General features: G+C 42.7%; 2 protein-coding genes across 2 annotated transcripts in view; both read right to left on the bottom strand.

Annotated features, from left to right (window-relative positions):
* Positions 1-1,504: 1,504 nt before the first annotated feature.
* On the bottom strand, positions 1,505-5,831 carry LOC135933770 (putative transmembrane protein INAFM2). Its single transcript, XM_065471940.1, has one exon. The coding sequence runs from the start codon at positions 5,589-5,591 to the stop codon at positions 5,307-5,309; it is 285 nt and encodes a 94-aa protein (XP_065328012.1). The 5' UTR covers positions 5,592-5,831; the 3' UTR covers positions 1,505-5,306.
* Positions 5,832-7,236: 1,405 nt separating this feature from the next.
* The window catches only part of ccdc9 (coiled-coil domain containing 9), a 28,225-nt gene continuing 13,240 nt past the window's right edge, over positions 7,237-22,221 (bottom strand). The window contains exons 15-17 of the mRNA XM_063493153.1: positions 21,144-21,308; positions 18,878-19,063; positions 7,237-10,913 (exon numbers count right to left, since the gene is read on the bottom strand). Of these exons, the coding sequence (XP_063349223.1) occupies positions 10,909-10,913; positions 18,878-19,063; positions 21,144-21,308 (356 nt within the window). The 3' untranslated portion in view covers positions 7,237-10,908. The remainder of the gene's footprint in view (positions 10,914-18,877; positions 19,064-21,143; positions 21,309-22,221) is intronic.

Raw genomic sequence — 22,221 nt, 5'->3', positions numbered from 1 at the left:
TTTTCCATGTGGGCTGCTGTTTCGGGAGCACGGAGAGCAAAGATGACAGGAGAAAGGGAGGAATCACTGAACCCAGAGGCTGATGCAGATGTGCGAACAGCTGGCTCAGGCTGCATGCAGCACGGCCTTTGCTGTTTGTTGCTGCTGCGGTTCGGACAGGACGGCGAGCTCTGCTGAGTCATGCGAGGCTCGTCTGCAGCTTGTGAGAAGGAACAAGCACTGACAACCTCAGCTGTTAATTTAATTATTGATCGAGGGAGGCATGGCGACCCGCGCACTGTCACACGCTCTGCGCTGAGCCGCTACAAATAATAGATAGAGGAAACTCCCTGGAGCCCACTCTGATGAGATTTTGTGTGTGCGTAAAAGGTGATGAGAGCGAGCTGGCTTGAGCACAGCTGCTTATTGGCCTCAAGTGTTTCTCTTTTTTTCCTAATCCAGGGGAAAACGCGGGTTAACAAGGGCTGTATGGGTGGGATGAAGCACACGCTGACATGTTTTAGTTTTGAGGGCCCATCCTGTGTTTCAGCTGATTATAATTCAGTGTGAGACGGTAAATATAAAAGGATGCTTTGCAGCAACAGAAAAATGTCAGACTTTAGCTTTTATTGACACACAGTTGCAGGAAAAAAGAAAAAAATGTCGTCTGAATGTGTTCACCATGACAGCTGTGCAGGTTTCACGCTTAATTGATTTTTATTTCCTGCTTTGACTTTGTTGATATTTTTCGGTTTGTCCTGCAGTCCCCAGTTTGCCCACTGTGTCCCAGTCTGTCAGCGTTTCAGTGCCTCTCCTGTCTCTGTTATCATGCTGTCAGTTATTTGTCTTGAGGTTATTTTAGGTTGGTTTTCTGGTGTGTTGTGCTTTTGGTTTTAATTCCTGTCTTTGTGCTTCTTCCGTTCCCTGATTGCCTTCACCTGCCCTTTATCCCCGATCAATCCCCCGTGTCCACACACAGTTCTGTTTTAAATCCCTGTCTGAATTATATGTGTTTTCCATTGGATTCTACTTTGTGCTACCGTGTGATTTTGTTTATTTAGACTATTGATCAGCCAATAAAGGCTTTTTGTTAGAAAGAGGTTTGCTGATGCTCATCACACTGGAAAAAGATTCCAGAACTAACTCTAACGGTCTGCACCACACTGCAGAGCTTATTATTTTCCCGAAAGAAAAAAAAGTCTAGCTCTGCGACTCCCATTAATTGCAGTTTTACTTTTATTTAGGGGGTTGAGGGTTTCAGAGGATGGATCTGCTAGGTGCTCAGTAAAGTTTAAGTGTTTAAGCACAGCCCATTGTGCAGTCACACTGCAGCAGCAGCCTGCAGTTCAGTCCCTTTTCTCGGGGTCACGTGAGAGGAGGAGGGAAAGGAGCTGCGACCCTGACTGATCCTGCTGCCTCAGCATTAAAAACTTCACCACCGTTTCTCTACAGTAGAAACGCTTTGCAGTAAAATGTGATTAACAACTGTCATAACTAACATTTTACAGTAAAAGCTGCAGAAAGTTGTTAATGTTTTAGAATGGCAACCATCTATCTACTTTAATGTGTGTGCATAATGGTACATCATGGCTGGAAGTCACTGTGATCTCAAACAGCACAGCATAATAGCTCGGTAGTTCTTCTTGTCCTTCTGGCTGCTCGCTCTAGAGGTCACCACATCTATTCTTAGCATCTGTCACGCCAATCCTCTGCTTCCACAAATCTCCTCTGTGCTCTTCCTGCTTTCCTCCATATTCAACAACATTAAAGAGTGATTTTAACCTATTTTATTTGAAAAGCTGTGATAAATAATATTATTTTGGCATCATTAGGCAGAAATATCTGTCCACTTACTGTACATTAACTCCTGGACAGTTCATTTTTCATAGAAAATCCAACTTGTGATCTTTTTTGGCTGTTACTACTCTACTAGCTGTTCTAGTGGGAGAGAGCGCTGAGGGAAAATTTCCAGCATTAATAAGAGCCACCTGCGCTGAAAAGCATCCAACTGAAAGGTACGCAGTCATATCAACTCTGCAAACTCTGGGAATATAATAAAAATAATAAAAAAGCAAAACACGGAGGTGCAAAAAAAATGCAGTTCCTCTAACGGCCACTCGAGGCGGGCTTTAAAGTGGTAAAAATTATACATATAGTCTGGTTCAAAGAGTTTTGGCCTCTCATAACATCTGTACAGTGGGTGAATTACTCTATAACTCCTCTATCTGGACTGTTAAGGGTTAAAATTAGGGGTGTGGCCACTTTGATTAACAGGGCGCTGTAGTCGCTCTGTCCTGTTGGGCCTCACATTCACTAAATCACTCAGTCACTGAACTGGACTTCTTCACCGCGTTTGTGCTGCTGATGCCTAATGGAGCATTTTTAATGCAAATATATGACTAAGTATATGGTCGACTGTGTGAATCAGCCCAGGCAAGAAGTTTGGGCTGCACTTTAAGTGAGTGAAAGTCAATAGTTTATTTTAGTCTGTTGCTTAGAAATAATCAGCAGGTATCTCTGTTTCTGCACATGGTTAGGAAAAAATAACATTTTTAGGCTTCCAAACATGGAATCCTAAATCGGTGGATGACCTCACGGTGGTTTATGTCCAACTTTTACATACAGTCTATAAGTCTGACAGGTTAAAGCACAGGTTGATGTCGGCACGGCCTACTCCCACTGATCTCTACATGCTGTTTATCCAAAAAGTAAAAAACGATGCACATTAAACAGGACGTGTCACTGCATCCTGCTCCTGTTCTGTGACAACCTTTGTAATCATCAGAGAAGCATCCACCGATAGTCTTCAGTTACCAAAGCACTCTACTTAGATAAACATGAGAAAGGTCAGTGAGGAGAGGGCCAAGCAGCTGTCACACTGAAGAGGCCAGATGTCCTCACACAAGTGTTATTTCCACGTAATCTGGAGTATCTAACGGCTCTGATTTATAGTGAAAGTGGAGGCTGTGTTGTTTCAGATGCAGGCCAGCACTCCCCTGACGTCAGCTTGGCCTTTTCAGTGAAATGTCCCTGCGTTATTTCAGCGCAGGACGACACCAAGCTGCCCGCCCCGTCGCCTGTTTTTGCTCAACTGCTGACAGAAAGACAACACACCCACACTGGAATAAATGCATAGTTTATCATATCATAACAATAAATTCTCAAGGCTACATTGTTAATAAAACAGTCTAGTAGATTTAGCCTAAATTCTGAAAAAGGAAGTGAGGTGAACAAAACGTGTCATCGAGAAGAAGAGGTACAAACGTGACACTGCATTGAGAATTAACGGTCATTCTGTGCGGCAATGCAAGACAACAAAGATGGCTCTAAAAAGGTAAAACTGCTGCAACTACTGAGAGTGATCACCTTGCACTTCATACGGCTACGAGCTACCAAAGATCACAATTTAGGCTACTTCTGCTACAGTACAGTATCGCTTTAAGTTCCTCTAGATACCTGAATAAAAACAGCATTCTGCTGTGAAAAAAGAGAAAAACCAGAAAGTCCTCTATAGGCATGAAAAAAAGAAGTCTCCATTAGTGCAGAGCAGGGTCCTTGAGGGGTTGCAGGGGTTCCTGAAGGGGTTTGTAGGCTGTGGTTTAGGGCTCAAGCACTCTTGTGGGGGGTTTAAGAGTTCTTTGGTGGGGTTTTCTAATGAGGTTTCTCGGGGATCAGCTTCGGGGGTTAAGGGGTCGGCTGGGATGTTCTCCAGGATGTTTATAGGATCAGGGCACACTCATGGTTTCTAAGCTTCCATAAGGTGGAGCATTGATGTATAAAGTGAATTTTCAAAGGGGACCTCTTATGCTTTTCCTGGTTTTTTGGCATATATCTCCTGTTCCAGTGCTGGATGCTCATATTTAACACGGACAAAGTTTCAAATAAGGAGGTCAGTGCATGTTCAGGCAGTTTTTTCCCTCTCAGCTCTCTGTGATGTCATAGAGAGCGAGAGAGACATCTCAGGTACAGAAGTCCCATCCACCTGTTGTTTGCATTGGGCAGTCAATTAGAAGAGAATTGATTAGCTGAGGGGCTTCAACAAGGCCGTGTGGGAAAAATAAAGATTATTTTGAACTGCTGATCATGCAAAGCTACTCTAGCAGGTCCCAGATTATAAAATACAGAGCTGGAAGTGAGCAGGAGAGGTCCCCTTTTCACAGGAACGTGAAAGAGTTAAAGCATGGATGGATTCATGGGCGACCAACTGGGCACAGACATTGGTTAGATTTACACTAAGAGGCTAGGACAAGTGTGAAAAGACACCGAAATCTCAAACTGAATGGTCTGAATGTATGGTGGGTAATTTAAAGAAGTAGCATCTGTGATTGTGCTGCACTGAGTTTGATCTGGGGTTGTTTTTCTCACTTATAGAAGGAGCAACAGAAAAATAATCCCTGTTTCTGGTTAGCTGCACATCATAATGAATGATCTAGAGACTTAATTTTTCTGTTATTTCATTTGCTCAGAATATCATGGAAGAAATGAAAGCATGCAACATACTGTATGCTCTCAGAACCCAGAGGGGTTTTCTAGTCGTCCACCTAAAACTCAAACACATTCAATGAAGAGTCACATAAGAGAGAAAAATCACCAGGTCCTGGAACATTAAAAGCTTCAGCAGACAGCGTTCGATAAAGAAATAATGTGACCTCTGCTGAGGATGCGGCATTCAGATGCAGGACCTTCAGTAAAGCTTCTTCAATCTGTCATTTTGTAGTGTGATATCTGCTCTCAGTGGTCAGGACTCAGCCTGAGAAGTGATTACTGAAATTTAACTGCAGCACTCATTTACCTGCGACACCTCACGGGGAGTCCTGGAGGAGTGCGGGACCTTTTGCATGTCTGCACCCAGGAGTCCTGCTTCACCTAATCCACCCATGATTTAAAGGACGTAAGCATGACTCTCAGAATAACCAACAGTTACAGGCACACAGCCACAAATCAGAGGGAAGCAGCCCTAAAAGATGTCAGGTGTGTGTTCCTAAGGCTTTCTCTCATTGGACAGACGAGTTCAGTGAAATGAAAAACAAAAAACAAAAAACCCCCTCAGGACTGGGTGTTGGGGTAAAGCTGGAAAGAAAAATCCCCTTCTCCTCCTCTCCACCTGCATCCTGCATGCGGAACACTGATGCATCCCGGCAGCACCTGCCCCCCTCTGTCCTCCCTCAGGTCCTCAGTCAGCATCCCAAACTCTGGATGCAGTCATGTCTGTCTGTGTGCCGTCATCTTTCATCCATCCATCCACCGCCGCCGCAGCCTTGTGTCAGGTGTGTGCAGTCACTTATTTAATGCGTGCGTGCGTGCGCGCGTGCGTGCTGTAAAAGTCATCAAGGCTTCGCCAGGCACACGTTCTGGTTCGGGTTCTGGTTCGGTGTCACGGTGATGTTGTCCGCTTTGCCCGGCGTCCAGAAGAACACGTAGTAAATGACCAGGATGAACGCGGCCACGGACACGCAGAGGAAATAGGCGATCGCCATCGCCACTTTCACCCAGATCTTAGTTGACATGTTGGCGTGTTTGGCCCGCAGCTCTCCGGGGTAGCTCGGCCTCCGGTTCATGTCCCCGTTCAGCTTCTCCACGGTCATGTTGCCCTGTCTGCTGGCCGCCTTCATCTCGGTATCAGCGCTGAAGTCTTACTCAAAGATTGCTCCCCTGCTGACTGTTGTGCGTTCATCGGAGTCTGCAGACGCTGCCGCCCCGCTGCGCTCCTCCGGGCCCGGATCAGGACGCAGACGCTTCAGGTTCTCTGGTGCGTCTCCGCGGGTTGCTGGAGCTCCCTGAGCCCTCTGAGCTCTCCGTGCGCACAGGGCAAACTGAACTCAGGAAGGTTTGCTCCGCTATCAGCTGGATGGGACCGCTAGTAAGCTGCTCTGAATTAAAGAAGTCGTTTCCGGCGTGTCTTTTCAAAGTAAAACGAGTTATAAACGTACATAGCTCGAGAATCAAGGTTATTATAGTGAACTAAAAATAAAAATAAAACTAGATGTGAAAAAACATTTTTGCTAACTAAAATAATTAGAAGAAAGTTACATGCTGAATTTAAAGCGACTGAAAGATATTTTTCTCCCAGGCAAAAACAGAGAAGAAAATAATGGACATTAAATATCCAAACAAAGTCTTGATGCATGCTCAATCATCCAGGTAAGTAAATCCCTAAAAGTTGATTCTGTTCATCTGAATCTGGACGTAGCGTTTCCAGATCAACAAAATCAACTTTTGGGGAAGTAAAAATGTTGAGTGAGGAAAAGTGGGAATAATTCCTCTTGGATTTGAAGAGCAAAATGATAAATGTAACGGATTAAAGGAAGCGGCTCTAAAATGGAAACAAAGTCTGAAAAACTGTAAGTAAATAAATAACCTGAAGCTAACACACCAGTTAAGGACTTCATCCTTCATTCATGGCACACTTGCGCACGGACTGCTCCAGTCCAGCCAAACTCAGCAGGGACCCCTTTTGGACCCTCCACCCCCGCGGGTGGATTATTTGTAAGCTTTGGTACCCTAACCTAACCTAACTCTGGTGTCTTATCACTGCGGCCTTCATTGTTGACCCATCACAATCATTCGAAGTCGAGATGTTGAGATGCTATTTTGTCGTCAGTGACTCTCAAGGCCAAAAGAAAACAGAAATCTTCTTATTGTGAAGGAATTTTTGCCACGTTTCCAGCGGCCCTCCGAGTTTTTTCTGCCCGTCTTTACGCAACTGTGGACGAGGAGGAGCTCAAAGTACGCAACACCCGAGGATTGGGTCATAGTTTGGGAGAAACGTCCCGCAGCAGAAGGCGCAGAGCCATCTCCATCCACAAATCATCACCGCCTCAGATTTTCTCCTGCAGCCTAAACAAATCTGTACAGAGACTGTAAAAAAAAACACCGAGACATCAGAAATCTCAAAATAAAATAAATAAATAAACCCTCTCTGCACAGATGAGTCACAGGCAGCTTGGGGGGGGGGGGGGGATTTGTAGCCCCCGTTATGTAGTGTTAACTGAGGATGAGGAGGAACCGTTTGTCTTCCTGTCCTGCAGCGAGCAAGGTCACAGTGTTCAAACAAGAGCTCTGATGCTCGTGTGTGCAGACGCAGAACGGCTTCTCAGTCCGGGACTGTGTCTGCGAGCAGGACCTGAATTCATGCGTCTTGGTGGCGGACAAACGGAGTAGACACGGTGTCGGTGATCGTGATTCTGTTATGTAGGAAATATTACCAGCATTTTAAATCATTTCCTTACGTGCAGAACAAACACATTAGACTTCAGAGAGAGAGAGAAAACATTTATTGGCCGAATGCATAAAACACAAACAAAGCAAAAGTTTGCTTTTCATTTCAATGAACACATTTTTTTAAAAGCTGTACAAGCGTCTAGATGCTCCTTCCCTCTCTGACGTGGACATTTCTCATCGAGGTCTTTCATAACATTAAAAAAAACAGAAGCTACATCTCTTTGTATGCCTTCTACATTTGTGTTTGCAGAGAAACTTGATGAACTTGGGGTCAGAGAAATGAGGTGAAACTTGCCCTCAGAGTCACACTCAGATTTTGGATGGAAGAGGCAATCACCTCCTCTGACAAAGCAGATCCTGAGCCGAGGAACACGCAGCTTACTCTCCATTAGTTCCCTACAGCGTCTCTGATCATTCTGATTTCCTGTTGGTCGTCCTGGAGAAGGAGAAAACCTGCCCGGAGACGCCCCTGCTGCACAGGCTGCTGGAGGAGAATCAGCAGGTGGGCGAAGACCGAGAACGCTGGACAGTAAAACTTGATTAGATATCTGCTGCCTGCTGGGCTCAGCGGGTGAACCACTCAAAGTGGCTTCACCTAAACATGCGTGCTAGGATGCAGCAAGCTGAATCTGAACAGCCGATAAAGGGACTGGACTAACGCACACAACCATGACCTACTCAAACCGGAAAGAGGAAGACGAGGAAACTTCAGAGATCACAGGCTGCATTTTGCACAGACATTCAATGCTGGAACAAAAACTTCAATTCCTTTTATAAAACTGTACATACTGCAGTTTTCTTTCAACCCAGAGGCATCACTTTTATTCCTCGGATACAGAATACAAAAAACATTAAAGCATCCCCACTCATCCACGTGTGTTTAAACGCCACAGGTTCAACGCTCCGGCTGATGCGAGCTGAGAAAACAAACTGAAGCCCTTGGCCCACTGAGGTATGAGAGAGCGGTTTCACTCCAAAATAAACCATCAGAACAAAAAGGAGACGGTTTCATTCACAAACGACTGTTTAAAACATTTGCATTTAATCCCAAAAAACAAAACAAACTTCATACGATGGAGGCAGCGAGTCCTAAGAGGGCCGGGCAAAGTGTAGTCGCCTAAATGTAAAGCAATATCAGAGAGAATTACATAATCAAATCATCAATTGGAGTGACTTTTTTTCTGACTACATAATTGATTTTGATAGATTTGAATAAAGAGAAGACCCGAGTAGGTCACATGATTCTTTCAGGTAAAGCAGGTGAGCAGCAGCTGATTAACATTTACAGGAAGGGTTTGTTTGTGGTGGCGTTCCAGTCCTGAAGACCAAAAACCAAAAAAAGGAAGAAAATGTCGGGAACACGCGGACAAACCTCAGTTTCACTGATTTTAATCTGGACACGTCAAACATGCTGCAGCACGCTGACGAGTTCAGAAATGGGTGAAACTGAGGTTTGAGGACTTGTTGGGAGTTTCTTCTTTAACCCTCCACTGCACGCCTTACCTCCTGATATTTAATATCACCGGCGGCCTTTCAATGGAAAGATAAAGAGAAAAGGGATGTGTGACCTGCGGGGATGGACATCTCGCGTGGGTTTTCTCCCACAGTCCTGGTTTAAAACCAAAATCAACTCAGCGAGTCGTCTGCACTGAGTCCAGGGAGAACGATGCCTGCTGAATCGGTCTTCATTACAGACTCACAGGTGTTAATTTCACAATTTTCCACGACTTCCCAGAGACCTCGTGTTGGAGCGAACGCTCCTGATTTGCACAAAGAACCCTGAACTTCCGCTTTATGCAGATGAAGACGTGGCGGCTCGATGCTGTGCCTTTTAAACACCCCTCTGCTTTACGTCTGCACCAACACCGCAACTATGCAGTCGGTGGATTCCTGTGTTGCAAATATGTGAATCTCTTAGTAACTCAGATCAGATCAAATGCACTGTGTTAGGCTCAACATAGTGACACGACTGAAGAGAGACCGCTGATGGCTGCTGCCTCTGAGGACAAGCAAACTTCAGCTTTAGGATAAAAATGTCACAAAAATGTGATTTTCACAGAATTCTGAAGCAACATTTTTGTGTTTTCAGATTTGATCAAAAAGGAATCCACATAATAAATTAATCTTTATGAAAAGTGTCTGAATTTCATGCTGCACTTCCCAAATAATTCAAAGACACCGTTTATGTTGTTGCACAGCGAGTCTGTGCAGTTCAAACAACAAATCTTTGCTTAAGTGTTGATTAAAAGTCATATTTAGTGATAAAATCTACTGGCTGGCTTGGGAATGACTGTGTAAACATGGATGAGTTGGAGAAGATGGTCAGGATGAGGGAAGTCTACTCAGACTGCTGCCCCGGTGACCCGAACCCGGATAAGCGGCAGAAAACGGACGGATGGATGGAAAACGCCAACATTTCGCCCAAATGGTGTAACGACGTGTGCAGTAGAGAGTTAAAAAGCCGTCACCATTCAGATCGAGCCGGTGTGCCTGACATCTAAACAGTTGCTGTCCTCGGGCGCCGTTTTACTGCCACCATCTATTACAAACAATAATTCATTATATGATATTATTATGTTCGATATCGTTCGACACAAAATGAGCCGATGGAAAAGTTCAATGATAGAGCCGAGTTTGAATCTGAGCTGAATTAGAATCACGATCAATTAAAATTTAATTAAATCTGCGTCATCGGTGAAACTACAGCGTGACGTTTTAAGACAGATCGGAAATGCTAGAGTCGCCGTGATGGAAAAGACGGAAACTGATCGGAAAGAAGCGAGCTTAGCAAACAGCTGTCACCTCTGCTTAAAGCTCAACATTAACTGGGTCTGGCAGCTGTAATCCTGCCTTTTCATTTCAACAGCATCAAGAAAATAAAATTGAGGAAAAGGCAGATTTGTTTTTCATTGATTAATGTGCTTGAGATCCTCTTACAGGATATCAGTTTAAGCGTGGTCAATATCTGTGTCAATCACCATTTTTTTGTTTTCTGTAACTATGTTAGAACAGGACGGCGATTGCCCCATTCTGCAGACGATCAGCTAATAAGATGAATCCAATCAATCAATCACTGGGGAAGTTGGAGGTTAATGATTGTCTTTTTCCGGTGGAGAAATTCAGGTTACTGATCCTGAAAGGAGAGACCACGTCGACCTTCTACAGGCTGGGCTCAGCAGCTGCCTTCTTCGTTAAGGGGTGATCAATGGGGATGAGAGCCTGCTGGACAAAAAGGATGCAGTGAAGTAATCCAGGCAGCGAAGTAATCCACGTTACTGTCTGTAACTTCAGCAGAATCTGAGGCAGAAACGACCTCTGTGAGGCTCTCAGGGCAGTGTTAGAGTGACGTTTTCATACACACGAACACAGATGTTCTCTCAGAGCAGAGAAAACGAGTCTGTAGAGAGAAGTCGCCATTTTTAAACCAAGACACTGATGGACATTTTACTTTTGATGTCTCAGTACTACAGAAAGAGGGGAGGTGAAGCAAAGGGAGGGGGTGTTTGATCACAGCTCAGAGCGCTAAGAAGAGGTTGGTCCGTGGAGGCAATGCACACTTCCTCCTCCTCCACCTCCTCATCATGGATGAAGTCATTTTTTTCCTGTTTTTTAAAACAAATTTAGATATGCAGTGGCCACGGATGAGTAGTGTGATGCATCCATCTCCTCCTCCTCCTCCATCCATCCATCCTCAGACGTGCTGCAGCTTCAGTCTGTTGATACAAACAAAAGGAGGATGTTTAAAAGTGTGTGGCCTAGAGAATGTGCCTTTTACCCAAAGCACTTCAGACTACCATAAAAGGGCTGAACATTTGCAGCCATCACCGAGCGCATTCAGCCACTCTGCGGCTCAATGAGAGAAATTATCACATGCACAGAAGCTGGTGATCAATATGAACTCTCACAGCTGCAAAGCCTCACAGAGCAGATCAGAACGCATCCTGATCCCTGAGTCACAAACAGCGGTTTGATTTCACGTCCCCGGCGTGGCACTTTCCCACTAAGATGGAAAGATAAGGGAAGGGGTTGAAGTAGGCTGGAAAGATCCGGAACGGCGTCCCGGTGCTTTCAGTTAATGAGTAATTAAGTCTGAGAGGCAGTTTAATACATTTTAATATCGAGCGAGTTCATTTTTCATGTTGCTTCCAGCTGATGCCATGGAGGAACGACCACTCTGGAAATGATGTCACCACACAGACACACAGTCGGTAAAACCTCTTTTTTCCTCCTCGTTTCTCATTCCTGTCATGAGTTCATGCTCCTCTTCTTCTTTCAGGGTCACCACAGCAGATCATCGCTCTCTACCATCCTCCTCTGTCACACCAACCCTCTGCATGACCTCCTTCACTACAGCCATTATTCTTCTCTGAGCTCTTCCTCCAGCCTGGCAGCTCCCATCCCTCCTCTGCACATGTCCAAAGCATCTCCACCCACTCCACCTGGCCAGCACTCTTTTTCACCTCTCCTGTGATGTGGATGATTGACCACAGGTATTTAAACTAATCTACCTTCACTACGTGTTCTCCTCGTTGCACCCGTCTCACTGTCATCCACACACATTTATTCTGTCCTGCCTCTGACTTTTATTCCTCTTCTCTCCTGTGCATACCTCCACCTGTTCCCTACTGTCACTACTGTCATAAAGTCATCTGCAAACATCATACTCTGCAGAGACTCCTACCTGGCCTAAACTGTCAGCCTGTCCATTGCCATTGCAAACAAAGAGGGGCTCGGAGAGAATGATCGGCCACCTGTCACTCCCACCACACACCTCGCCACAGTCCTGCACCACCCTCCCATGCTGCAGATGTCAATAAAGTTGTGGTCACAATGGAAAAATGGAAACCAGTTTTAAACATATCAACAAATATCATCTAACACAAATTTTGAACCGCACAAAAGCCCCTTTTCCTATAGTACCTACTCGGCACGACTCGCTGTGGTTCACGGTTTTCAGGGTTTTCCATTAGGTCATAGTACCTGGTACTTTTTTAGTACCTACTCGCCTGGGTTCCAAACTATCCGAGCAGGTACTAAAATGCGACGTCATCAGACTGCATGCCACTGATTGGCTGGTCAGAAGGGTCGCGTTCACAAAAATCAAAACAGCAATTTTTTAAAACTGGGAAACGAGTGGAACGGCTACAAAAAACAACGCCGTGGTCCCCGAGTCAAACGAAAAGCCACAGACTGAGCAGCAGGTATATACTTGCCTGGACGTCCACCATTGTTGCAGGATTCGCGTAACATATTAATTACGTTGTGGGAGGCTCTGACGCATTGCTATGACAATGGCCACGCACATTAGGAGGTACTCAATTGCAATGGGAAACCAGTGGATCCAAGTCGAGTCGATCCGAGTAGGTACTAATGGAAAAGCAGCTAAAGTATCTGCAAGCTAAAGAGGTAGTATTTATTTTTGCTATAATTCCCTCTCATGAGCAGCGTGGTTTGAGGGCAGCAGGTTGAACTTCTGATATTTCTTTTCATTCCCTAACGAGGCTTTATGAAATTTTAAAAATTAAAATTTTAATTTTAAAAAGGTTACACTGACCTACTGCGTCACCTTGTGGTACACGGTGGCACTGCACAAAAGTACAGCTCAAACACAGCTCGACTTCAGTTGATATCTCTTCAACACAATACACACAGCTGTTTCTACAAAGTCAGAGCGGTCGTTTCTTCACATTTGGCTCAGAATTTTAAAACCTCCTGACATTAGTCTGTTTTACCTTTTAATAACATTAATAGATAAAAAGGTTTTAAAGGATTTGAGAATTTTAGAAGACAGGAGGTTTCACTCGGCCATGTGACTCTTTCCAACAATCCATAAACATTACCAAGAGTGCAAAACAGCCTCTTAATGTTGTTTCCGTGACTTGTTAAGCTAATTCTACCTCAGGTAGCTCCATATTAATAAATAGGACACGAATGCTCAACGTGGTTTTTAGTGGCATTGGTGGAGAGTCATCTTTAAAACCGTACAGCCACCTCTTTCCATTATTTGCTGAGCACTTTCTGCAAACACTGCAATAACAATATCTTTGTGTTTTAATGTTGGCGTTTGCCAATACTTGAGTGATTCACGCAATTCAGCCTCTGCACACTGGAGCCTCAGAAACATCACACGATTTAATTCAATCAGACTTCAAACGGACTCCACTGTATCAGCCCTATCATCTGTCCAGCAGGCTGTAGCTCATTTCCTCTGAAAAGCCTTTAAAAGCTTAATTGTGCCTCTAATTTCCCTGGTTTCCTGATCTCCACCCTAACGCCAACACACACACACTACCACTGACACACAAAGCCCACATGAGCTCATCTGACTTGTGCCGTTTATCACGAATGAGTCATCAGAGGTGTAAATGCAGCTACTGTGGATTTTTATATCAGAACAAAAGGAAAGCAGCGATCCTTTAAAACTGCTGTACTCTGTCCAAATGGTAAAAATTTAACTGGAGTCTGTTTTTAAATGGCCCAGATCTAATTGGATAAAGATAACACACAAGCAGCTGTTATCAACTAATCTTCTGTGTTAATCATTTCGATTTAATTTTAAAAGAATTGAGGAATTCAAATTCAAATGTCAAAATTGTTCCAAATGCCAAAAACGTATGGTTTATTCTTATTAAATGACAGAGAAAAGCAACAAATCTTCACTAAAAAAAGAAAATTATGAAAATAAAAGAATAAAAGTCAAAATTTGCTCCAGCAAAAGTCCAAACAACCTTAGTTCACCTTGGTTTTTTTTTTTTTTTTTTTTTTATGGCCGCCGTTTGTATCATCCTTTGCAGCAACAACCTAAGTGTAGATTAATTAAAATGTTGTTGAATATGTGTGTGTAGTGCTGGGCGATATGGAAAAAATATTTATCACGATATGAATTCTTTTATATCATGATAACGATATATATCACGATATACGACCTGACCTGTGGTCATCTGGAAAGTACGCAGTCTGTAAACAGCGAGTGGAGAGGGTGCAGTCTTTGTTTTGAGTTACCGTAAAGCATGTCGCAAATCCGGGTGCACGTACAGCAGCACCATGTCGCAAAACCACAAGATGGAGTTTCTTTGCAAAAAATATCATTTTTTTTGTACTTTATTTTCTCTTGCATAAAGTTAAGAGCATGTATAGTGAGAAGACAACACTAATATATTTGCCACAGGCTATTTAACCCTTTAAGACCTACCATAGAACCAAGTCCGCCAGAGCTTATCTTTATGTTTTTACATGCTGTAGTGCCACTTGTGGGAGCATTTAAAGTTTCCATACATCAATACAACCGTTATAGCCCAAATTTTAATAATATGTATGCATTAAGTCCATAGTAACTACATAAATTGCAAAAAATTGTAGTGCAATAAACTACAAAAAAATTGAAAATTGTTTTTGTTTTGTTTTTTTACATATATTTCTAGTTAGAAAAATTTAAGAGGTGTATCCCTCAAAACTGTAAATACAAAAAAGTTGCACAAAATAGTTTCCAACCACGAGAAATTTATTTTGAGTGTCTTCATAGTTTTATTTTTGAGATACACTAATTTTTATATACTACAGGAAAAATGAAAATAAATATTGTAATGCATCAAAATAAACTATTTCCAACAGTGTAATTTGAGTTCTAAGCATCCCAGAAACGATACAGAAAAGCATAAAGTCAAACATGACTTTTAAATACACCAACATAGGCTTATAAGGCCCTTTCGCGAAAATGACGTCACTTCCGGTTTCAGGCAGGTAATGGCGGACATGCGATAGTTCGCGCTGACGTATATACCAACGTAGGAAGTGTTATGACCATCGGCAAAGCGTGTTTCTGGAATATTATGTTTTTGTTGCTGCAAGTTTGGAATATTATATTTTGTTGCTGCAAGTGCTTCTTATGCAATTTTTGCAAAGCTATATGTGGAAGGAAACCGTGACCTAGGGCAAGCTAATGGCATTAGATGTAAGTACAACTCCTCCGGTTTCACATGCAAAAAAAATTATTGCGCTACCTTACGTGGTTCCAGTTCTACAGGGATTTAAAAAATAGTTAGGTAAAACGGAGTGTACCTGCTCCGACCGGTTGTAAAGGGTTAATTATATATTTTATGTAATAATTTATAAAATTTGGGTTAGAAACGATAGAAGACAAATGGCACGATAGACACTTTTCTATCGTCCACACGATATATATCGTCATATCGCCCAGCACTATGTGTGTGTTCACATATTATTATTATTATTATTATTTTAAAGCCTTGGTATCTTGGTTCAAGTGGAACTATTCTCATTTCCAGCTCCATGTTCATTTCTGGACTTTAATAAAGAAGCTTAGTATGACTCACACTTTAATTTTACCTGTTTTAACTTCTACCACCTTTAAAGAAATTTTTTTCTGATTGGCCGCCCTGCATAAGAAAAATGGGTGGAGCTTCTGTGACTAGCATGATCAAATACTTTCTATGGTGTCACATGACACCAGAAAAAGCAACTTAATTTTTGAAACTTTGACCAGTTTTAAGATTAACGTCCCACATCGTATCAGGATATATGCGACAGGAAAAGCATAACAAGCCTCCTTCAGTTTGCACCATTTTATTCGGTTCTCCTCTGGTTTTACTTTATGAGATTAACCAATTAACTGCCCAGAGATCGCCTTTCTAGCTTTTATCATGCCATCTGAATTTAAGCCCAACTCACGCTGACTTCAAACTCTGTTTCCTTATGACAGTTCCAGAGAAAAGGAAATATTTATTATTTAAAGCTTTGCCATTTGACAAAGTGATAACACCCCAGTCACATGATAAATGAGTACAGGGAGAGTGCTAATGACTGGACTTCCTCCAGCCTGTGGTTTATCCACTTAGCTCACTTTTAAACCACAGCGTACAGAAAAACAGCCGAACGGACGGAAATGTGAAAAACATTGATTCAGACCACGGTGAGTGATTCCTCTTCCCAGCGGTGCATGACTCACGGCACCTTGAAGTGGTAATATTATGGGCTATCACCTATATAAGGGCTGGTTGGCCTTATAGTTCAGTACTCCCATCAACCCCAGCAGTAATGACAGGTGTCACAACGAATGAAGAAAAGGAGCATAAAGGAGCACAGTGTTGTTCAGAGACACAGACAAAAAAAACAAGTTTAAACCAGTTGTTCTCTTTTTTCTTCAACGTCCAACAACAGAACAAAAAGAGATCCACGATTCAGTTTTAGTAAATTAAAAGGTCGGCCTCACAGTCTGAGAACTGCTGGTTTAAACAGATGAGCAACATAAACAGAAACCAGTTCTGAAGCAGGCACTCAGCTACATTCATGGCAAAAAGGAACCATCAGAGCTCAAAGCCACATTTACACCCCAGAGTCACACCGGACTCTCCATAATCTTCACCAAGACTAGGAGCTGTTTATATTTTGTGTTGGGCAGATTAGACATGCTAAGCATGTGGTAATTAGAATATAATCTGAGAACCCAGATAGTCTGATGATCGGGCCTCTGAAGTTAGTGGCCAATTTTTCTGGGCTTCCAGTGCAACCGGCTGATATCTGGGGAAAGATTTCCATTTCTGTCCTCGGGGCAGGTTTATGGAAGCAGATTATTAAAAAGAAAAACTAATAACAACAGCTTTTTAATCAGGTTTTATTAGCATCAGAAAATAGCTGATTGGATCCCAGACTGGGAGCATTTACTCTGTGCCATCTCAAACATGACCCATCAGCAGAATACTTGAGCTTGTCCCATGTATACTCATGGGGATTAATTAGGACCAAACACAAATTATAAGTAAGGCTGAGGGGAACTTTGTTGTATGGATGCACGGATTGTGAAATTCTGGGCTTCTGCAGATGTTTTAAAAAGTAAATGAATACATATGTGGCTGTTTATTCATTTCAAAATTAAAACGCCTTAAAACGCCTCCTTTCATTTCAGAGCAATATCTAACCTAACTTTAACTCCAGTGGTCACTTGGACTTAAAAAAATAAAACAAAAACACATGTATAGAATCACCTGACCAATCAGATAAAAACTGGTTAAAACGTTCGATGACTTTGCCCGAAAATAAGATTTAAAAAAACTTTTTACCCCACTTTTCCCCTCTTACATCATCATCTTTGCCTTTGCTGACATCTCAGATTTAAGTATCATGTCTGTGGTTTATAATATCACTCCTCAGTTGTCAATGCACCCACTGTTTTCTTCATCCTTCAAGCATTTTAAAAACAACAATTTCCACGAGTTTTGAAGCAAATATCAAGATTTCACCATCGTTTAAAAATGCAAATACATAACAATATATATATCAGAACGTTTGCCTGCACGTGACCAAAGGCTGCTTAAACATTATTGTCCAACATACTACAAATGGATTGTATACGGAAACAAGAAAGGTACAAAACTCTTGCCCCTTGCCTACTTACAGAGATTAAACAGACCCTTGGAGATCGCTTAAGAAACAAATGTGTAGTTGTAGACAAATGAGCATCAGCACAGAGCCCACATTACTGCAAGAATCAAGATAAAACCCTGACCTGATGGTGTATGACAGATGGAAGCTATTTAACTAATTCATTAAACGTGGACCTTTCTCAGAGGCACCAGATAAAAAGTCAAAGCATGCACGATTTAGCTGCATGTTTGCACATAATTAATCTAATAATCTAATAATTATCACAATATTTTAGTCTAAAATAAAACCGTGGAACAAACCTGATCAGACGAAGCTATTACGCTAAAAACTAACCACCCACAGAGCCAAAAGTAGACCCTCAAAGAGTTTAATGGAGCTCATTTGGCTCTGCTCACATACAAGATGTCCTCCATGTTGGCTGAGACACCAACTCCTTAGTGTGTGTACCGTCTAGTCCAGATTTGTTCACAGCGTTCACCAACAACTCAGCGCCTGAGGCCTGAATTATGCAGATTTCCCTCCTGAGATTGTTGATTGGTAGAGCAGCACATTAACGGATACTTATGAGTTTGAATGTTTTGAATTAGATCGCTTATAAAATGTGTTTTTAACTGAAATGATCTGGTTCCACAGATGCCATGAGTGTAACTGCAAAACAGGCAAGACAGCAAATGCACTCTGATCATATCATATGATTAACAGCTCACATCAATACAAAACAATAAGAGGAGGAGGAGACAGAGTAAAAGGTTTGGTAATGCAGGCAGTGCATCAAGCAGCAGCAATTTCATTACAGCCATAAAAACAAGGAAAACAAAAGGTTTTACATGCTGGGGAAGAACAGGAAGAGGAGGAGGAACAGCACACGGGGAGTGCATCCAACAAAGGAGGTGGAGTTAAAAGTTTCAGTCCATCAGAGGAGGAGCAGGAAGACAGCCGGGAGGAGTTTCAAAACAGGAAGTGGGTCCTGATCGGTTGAAGGAGGCGGTAGCATTGCAGGTCAGATTTTTAAAAAAGCAGCGTCTAAAGCTATCTTTGGGTTTGTCAGGCCACCAAACAGCTCCCGTCATGATTTATTTATAAGGGAATGAAGACAAAAAGAGTGAGAGAGCCACACCATGAGGGAAATGAAAACCAGCACAATCACAAAAAAAGCACATAAAAAAAAGAAAAAAAAAAAAAAAGAAGCAGGAGCACAGCGTGAGGAGGCGTTAGAGGTGCGCAGGGGATTTCTTACAGTAAGCCACCGTCTCAAAGTCAGTGATAAGGACCGCACCTGAGGACGGCTGCTCTGAGGACTGCTGCTCTGAGGACGGCTGCTCTGAGGACTGCTGTGTTTCTGCTGTCGGAGCAGCGTCGCTCTCGGCAGGCGGCGCGTCATCTTCTTTTTCTACTGAAGGTTCAGGCGAGCTCGGTTCGGCTTCCAGGACGGAGGGGGCGGGCGGGGAGTCGGGTTTGTCTGCTGTCAGAGAGAAAAAGGCAACAAGGCTCGATTCTGAATGAAATAAAAGCTTATGCTCAAAGGCAATCTGGAGGGAAATAAAGATATTCAAGTGCAGACCAAAACACTCATTTCCACTGCAAAGCAACACAGTGTCATTCAGCGTGGTGCTATGTTAGGAAAAATACAAGGAGAGAGTATTTCTTCTCCGCTCCTTTGATGTGTGCACAGTTTCCTGTTTCCTATACTTTCATTGCATCCACAACATTAATTCCTCCATTTTATTGTCACAAGAAAGATAAAATAACTGCAGCTGTGATGAAGTAAAAATCCTGCCCTGTAGTGCTCTCGACTTAGCCTTTAAATCCTTACAGCATGTGGAGTCTCATCAATTAGAGATAAATAAACTGCAGGACCCAGCTTGCATCTAATCAGCTGTTGTTGGGCGAGAAGCTAAAAATTCTGCAGGTTTTGGAGGCGTTACTTGAATCGAGATTAACATCAGTTAAAATTTAGCTCAAAATGAGCTGAACTGCAAAGCGGCGCGGGAGGATTTCAGATGCTGGGTTAGTTCAAGCGGGAGATTAGAAGCACCTGGGTTAATCCTCCTGATGCAGCTGGATTAGAGCTGCTGCTGGGATGTGGTTTGCTGATCCTCACTATACCACAGGACTGTCAGCATATAATGTTTCTACTCTCTAAAGAAAGTATTTTTTTAGTTAAATGTAATAGAAACTAAGCTTTAGAGAAAACATGTAAAATGACTGAAATTATATGTTGTATTAACTAAATAAAATAAACCAATACACCCAGCATGTGAAGGATATTTTTTTGATATTTATTAAGACTGAGACTGAACTATTAATAATTGACTTCATCTTTCCAGTCGCTTTATATTATCCTAGAAACTTATAAAAAATAAACCTCAAAAACATTTTAAAACAACAAAATCTGAATTTAAATGTGAAAATCCAAAAAGCTGAATACTAATGAAAGATTAATGAAAAAACAAATCATAATAAATGTTCTAATGTTCTGGTTCTTCATTTAGGATAAATTAAAGCAGCAGAAATAACCAGTCATTTTAATTTGTGCACGTCTTTGTTTTTGTCTCAGTCACACTAGAATAAACGTAAGACTGCAACTTTTATGTGCCTGAGAAAAACTGTAGCCTGGTTGATGCACTGAACCGATTCTGAGGTTGAGGATGTTGCATCCTCAACCTCTGGGTGACCAGCTTCAATCAAAAGGTGACTGCGCGGGTCGGCTGGCAGGAGGAAACCAGTCTGCAGACAGCTGCAGTCACTCTCATACAGACTGGTGAAGGTTTGCAAACTCCTCTGAATCAGTCTGGGCTCATCTGCGATAGAGGACTCAACTTTCTGCCAGCTGGTTGTTTTCAGGTTATATTGAATATTTTTTGCAGCAAAATTCATCAGTTAGTTGCTGCATTAATCAAAAGGATTGCATGTAATTGCAGATTTTACCCAATTCAATGGCAAGCTGAGCTGACTGATGACGGACTGTCTTATCATCGTGCTGATGCAACTGACCACAAGCACTCGCAGACCTGGTCGCCATCTTCGAAGCAGCAACTTCAACAGCAACAAACACGGCTGACATAATGTAGTTTGTGCTACTGTCCCCAACCACTGCTGTCCTAGTGCGACTGTAGCTTTAATTTAAAAAAAAAAAATGTACTAGTTGAAAATCTCCAAATACTCTTGTAGCGCCTCAGGCTCAGATGTTCTTTGAGTTTTCTGCACACTGATAAATGTCAATAAAATACAAGCATCACAAACGTGGCTGCAGACAATTTCCACATGTGAGTTTTAGACATTTTCAGGAGAATCAGGTCGGAATATTTTCCATAGCCGTCATTTCTGACACGCGTTTGCACCATTGGAAAAGCTCTGTGCGATTTTGGTGAAGTGGCTGCGCAGACAGAACATGTAGGAGGCCCTAAAAGTCCAGCTAACGCCCTAATACAGCGTCCAGATATTACACTCTCACACTCGCCTGTTGGGCGAGTCCTAGTTCAGGGTGCAGTGGATGAAAACAGCCTGGTGCGTTTATGTTGAGGGGTTAATTTTTTTATTACCTTCTGACGGGGCTGGAGGCGTATCCTCGTCCACCTTCACCTCAGAGGGGGCGGGGTCAGATGTCAGTGCAGTAGGTGAGTCTTTAGGAGCCGAATCAGGTTCTGACACCATCACCTGGATCTCCTGGATTTCAGCTTTTTCTGGAGGAGACGAAACATCAACGGCTGAGCACCGAGGATGGAGAGAAGAGGTGAAGATGAGGGGAGGAAATAAAAAGGAGAGAACAGAGGGGAGTTGGGGCGGAGGCAGAGAAAGAGAAATCAGAAGAGACAAGGTAAGAAAATAAGAGAGAGGTGTGAATATTTTCCCCTCACTGACTGAATCTTTGACAGAAACAAAGGGGAAAATCTGAAGGCTGTCCATTTAACAGATTAAAACCAGAAAGTGACCTTCCTTAATGTTAAAATTATTCCACACGAGCCGTTTTTTCCATAAATAACAAAAAGTTATGTAACCATCCCTAAAGGTCTCTGAGAAACACTGAGCATTATGGGTCACAGGTGCAGCAGCATCCCCCCTGTGCAGGAGGGAGACATGCTGCAGGACTTCCTGTAGGAGAACAGAGAGCTTAAATGGTCACAAAGTCCTATGTTGAGACACTTCTGCCGACTTACTGGGAGAAATGTTCACCAACTTGACACAAAAGTAAAAGTTCAGCCTTCAGAACAACATTAAAGTTGCCCGAAGCAAAGAAATAAAGACAGAATGTCAATCACTTCTGCAGCATTTGAAGCTCTACAAGCTCCCAGTTTAAGCTCGCTAAGTTAATATTTGCATTAACTGAAGTGTCTCAATGGCTCTGCTGTGAACACAGTAAAAATGCTTGATTTTCTGCCGCTTATATAGTCGACCAGAGGCTGTCTCCCTCTTCCTGGCGCCGAGGCGTTCCTAAACTAGCCGAGAGATGTGATCTCTCCAGCATGTCCCGGGCCTCCTTCTGGACATGCAAAACTCTCCGTAAGCTTTACATTCAGGATTCTTGGAGTGCCGTTTCTCTCCTCCGATAAGGTTCTAACATCCTTCCCATCCTACATTTCAGCTCCTCTGCGATTTCCCATTAACACATGTAAAATTGCA

Source organism: Pelmatolapia mariae, linkage group LG14 (genome assembly GCF_036321145.2).
Source record: "Pelmatolapia mariae isolate MD_Pm_ZW linkage group LG14, Pm_UMD_F_2, whole genome shotgun sequence".
Taxonomy (NCBI): domain Eukaryota; kingdom Metazoa; phylum Chordata; class Actinopteri; order Cichliformes; family Cichlidae; genus Pelmatolapia; species Pelmatolapia mariae.
This window is presented reverse-complemented; position numbering and strand designations above follow the sequence as displayed.